The 4,086-nt window shown below is 45.3% G+C and overlaps 1 protein-coding gene across 3 annotated transcripts; it reads right to left on the reverse strand.

Moving 5' to 3' along the window:
* Positions 1–859: 859 nt before the first annotated feature.
* Positions 860–3,850, reverse strand: tent5c (terminal nucleotidyltransferase 5C). Of its 3 annotated transcripts, none has more exons than XM_085250379.1 (2): positions 3,771–3,850; positions 860–2,500 (listed from the first exon to the last, which is right to left on the reverse strand). In XM_085250379.1, exon 2 carries the CDS (start codon positions 2,476–2,478, stop codon positions 1,327–1,329), a length of 1,152 nt encoding a protein of 383 aa, XP_085106505.1. In that variant the 5' UTR covers positions 2,479–2,500; positions 3,771–3,850; the 3' UTR covers positions 860–1,326. The 3 variants fall into 3 exon arrangements, with proteins under 3 accessions (XP_085106505.1, XP_085106506.1, XP_085106504.1); XM_085250380.1 differs by having other exon boundaries at positions 3,751–3,825; XM_085250378.1 differs by lacking the exon at positions 3,771–3,850 and adding an exon at positions 3,447–3,694.
* Between the last annotated feature and the right edge of the window lie 236 nt (positions 3,851–4,086).

The following is a 4,086-nucleotide window of genomic DNA, read 5'->3' on the forward strand; positions in this document are numbered from 1 at the left end:
ATCAGGCAACAGATGAGGACAGGAAGTGATTCAGCTGCCACATATGTAAGGTGGTAGGGCTGCTGCAGATCACACAACCAGGCTCCAGCTCCCTGCTTCAAAGGTAGCTAACCCCAGGACAAAAAAAGAGAAGGATGATAATTATAGACTAAGAGTAATTGGAGAGGCACCGAGCTGCGTCAGAGGTGGCTCCCATTTCAGGGCTGCTGTCGAGCATGCAGTAGCTGTGAGGGACAACCCTTCGGGCCCCTCCATGTGCTGCTCCTTTTAAGGGAAGAGACAACTAGCCTGTCAATCCGGGACTCCCAGCCAAGCACATTCTCTAAACCCCCCCCCCACCAGGCTCAGTCCTGTCCATTTGCCTCCCACAATAACCCAGGGGCCGTGGCATGCTGAGGTCAATGGCAAGGCTTTCGGACTTAAAAGACAGGGAAAGTAGTGAGGTCATGTATTTGAGGCCTACGCTGTCTGAGAGTTCCACTCGAAGCCAGTCTCGACTGAAAGGTACAAGGCTGAGGAAACAAGGGGGAGGGAGGGGAGCCAATCTTATGTTGAAATTCACAGTGGAAAAATAAAAAAATACTTCTATTTTTTTTCTCTTTTGCATCATTTACAAATCACAGGCACCGCTGGCACAGATGTCTCAGAAATATTTACATGTCAAAATGAATTAAAACAAATCGACTCCTCGCTTCCCGCTGATTTCTGACAGGATATTAGTGTACCACCTTTTCTCCCTCCACAGTAAACTTTAACACCGGTGATGAGCTTTCTCTCTCCCCCCCCCCCCCCTTTTTTTTTTGGCAGTCACCCATTGTTACTTTTTCCCCCAATAATACAATAATACTATTTTTCAATATTTTATGCATTTTTTTATCAACTTTTTTTCCAACCTTTTTCTTTTTAAATCAAGATGAAAACCAAATGTAAGGCTACGGCATTAGCTCCTCTTTCCTTTCTCCAAATCACAGCCCATACTTAAATTACTGATGGGGTAAACCTGGAGGTTAAGGCACAAAATGCAACTCCATTAAGAATGGGATTGATAAACAGTGAAACAACCAAACATGAGAGAAAAAGAAAAAACAAAATCAAAACACTTAAAAATATCACTTTCTATTCAATGACCTAGACACTTCTGTCGGTAAAGGAATGAGAAAACAAAAGCAAAACGCTCGTCCAATTAAATATAATTGTGCCTTGAGAGGAACAAATTATTTATTGCCAAACATTTTTTTATGTTTTTTTTTTTTTTCTTAATTTCATTCCTTCTCTTCTCAAAAGCAGCAGCGACGCCATCTTGCTCATCCCAAGTCGTTTGTCTCGTCAGTTACACGGCAGCCATGTTGGAATGTTCTGGTTGGCCACATAGTAGTTGCTGAAGTTGTGGTCCCGGACATAAGGCGCTGGCTGGTAATAGCAGGTGACGCAGGACGCGTCGGGGATCGCGTTCTGCTCCGCCAGGACTCGGAAGGCCATCAGCGAGATGAGGTGAAGGGTCTGCCGCCGCTCGTGACCCATGAGGCACACCGTGCTCTCGTTAACCACTCGCCGGAGAATCATGAGGTAGTCGTATTTGCTCTTCTCCTCGCCAACAAAGTGGCTCTGGAGGTAGGATTCCACCTTACGCTGCTGCTCTCCTATGTCAGGAAAGTCAATGAAGAAGCGTGAGCACATATAGCGCTCCAGGCCCTTGAATTCCTCCTCGCTGGCAGGCTGGAAGTCCCTCACCAGCAGGTTGCAGTACTTCAGCAGGCCACCGCCTCGGATCTCCTCAGGCCGCTTGGTGGCAATGAGCTTGTTTCGCAGGTGGCTCAGCGCAGTGTTGAAGTCTCCATACATGCTTTCCCCGCCAACAGTGGGGTGAAAGGCCTCTGACATGGGTGCCTGCTCCACCTCATAGAAGGAGAGCATGGAGTCCAGCACAATCTGAAAAGAGTCCACACTGAACTCAAACTGCCGACGTATTGAGTCCACAAACTTCAGCTCCACGTTACGGCCATTATTGTTGGAGAGGGAGATGAGGCTCCAGCGGTCCTGCTCTGTGTTCACTTTGACTAGCTTCTGCACGTAGGCCTCTTTGAGGGTCATCGGTGTAATTTTCTCTTTGTTCACACCCTCAGGCAGAAAGTCCAGCAGGGTACTGAGCACAACATCCTTGATGAGCTTGAACTCAGCCTCGCGTGGCAAGTCCACCCTGAAGATGACGTCCAGGTCCTTGTAGCTCCAGCCAATATCTTGCACCAGCACGTGGCTGGCTGTGGAGCCATTAAGCCGTACGTCCTTCACCTTAATGCCGCTGAGCTCAAGGCGGGAGCGCACCCGAGCCACAATATCATTCAGCTGCACCTCCAAAGTAGGAAAGTTCCCCCGTCCATGAACGGGCACGACTTCAGTCAGAACTTCATTGAGCCGGCTCACCTGCTCCCAAGTCAAGACGCTGAAGGGACAACTGTTTGATTCCTCCTTGTTATCCATCTTCTCAAAAAGTTTAGATTGACTAAGGAGGCAGGACAGAAAAAACAAAATGTTAGTGACAGCCCTCAAGTGTGACACATACCAAATAAAGTCTACCATGTGAAAATATTAGCCAATATTCTTTAAAGGAAACAAAATCATTTTCTCTTAATTTTACCAAATTTGGTCTAGCTGTAGTAATGAGTGTCTAAAGGAGGTGGGGGGCGCAGTTAAATGTAATCAAGAACCATTTTCTTGCCGTGAAACAGGAGCAGCAACAGGAGCGTTCAGCACGAGCACAGGAGAACGCGAGCACGAGACAACCTGCACGCTACACACAGTAAAAGGACAGAGCCCGTGAGGTTTCTAGAACAGCTCACTGCGCAAGCCTGCCTTTTATTCCAGAACCGCTGAGAGACAAACACCGAGCTAGCTTCAAGTCCAGTAAAGCCGGGGGTCTCCCGAATAAACAACCGGTACTACTAATAGTTATTCCCCACTACATGGAGCGACAAAAGTCGCCGCGACACACGTTGGGCAAAATTTTAAACAGCAGTTATTTGTTCCAGCTGACTTGTCAATTTAGCCGTGCGGAGGTCAAAATCAAGTTTTACTCTATGTACAGCAAATAAGGCTCAGTGCTAACAGCATTTAAAACGCGTACCAAACTCTGCTCTGAAACTGACGATAAGAATGCTTTATCACTACACTAGCAAGATAGTATTATGGTTAGCTTAGCCATATGGCCATAAAACCCTTTGTGAATTCAGCGGTTATGCAAAGTTAGAATATCCTCAAGCAACACACTTTAGGTATCTACGTCTCACGTTAAAATAGCGCAACCGGCGACACGTTTTTGAATCGTGGCTACAGCACGGCAAACTTTAAATTTAGCAATTCAAACTTAGCGAACGCACCACTTTCCCCAACTACGAAAATAAAACACAGATTTGCGTAAGAAACTGAGGAGGGTTTTAAAAGATACATACATTTCCAAAAGGCTGTTCTGTAAGCATTCAAAGCCCGAAACGTGAGATGTGAAGTTTGCTGTCACGCACAAGCCTCCACATAATCCACTGCCCGACAGAGAGACACAGCCACCGTTTAAAAGACAGCGTTAGAACCACAAACCCACTGAAGACACGCCTGTTTTATATAGCCGAAGTACGACCTTTCCGAAACACATGCACCGCCGTGGCACGACACAGTTCCTCGGACTATGTAATGTGCCGTTTACACTTAGAAAGTACAATGTGAGAAATACAGCGAGGATAGTTAAAATAAAATGCTAACTTTAAATATTAACTCCAAACCTCAGTTTTCATCATCTGCAGATCACATAATAATGGTCGCGTCAGACTGTATCAATGCCCTTTGCTAAGTATCTGATTGGCCAATGAGGTTTATGCGTTGCCAAGTAACCAGGAGCGTCTAGTTTAAGAGTAGAATTTAACTGTTGGTAAGCAAAGATTTCATAATTTAATTTAACTTTGCTGATATTTGCTGATATTTTGACTGTTATAATAAAATCTACTAATTCGTGTTACTTCAAAACAAAAAAGATTCATATATACTCCGGATACATATTTATTTAAAACAGGGAAGCTAAAAGTACCATCTATGTTTCAG

Source organism: Mchenga conophoros, linkage group LG16, assembly GCF_057382185.1.
Source record: "Mchenga conophoros isolate Kocher_MC1m ecotype Shallow Benthic linkage group LG16, M_conophoros_male_GT1.1, whole genome shotgun sequence".
Classification (NCBI taxonomy): Eukaryota; Metazoa; Chordata; class Actinopteri; order Cichliformes; family Cichlidae; genus Mchenga; species Mchenga conophoros.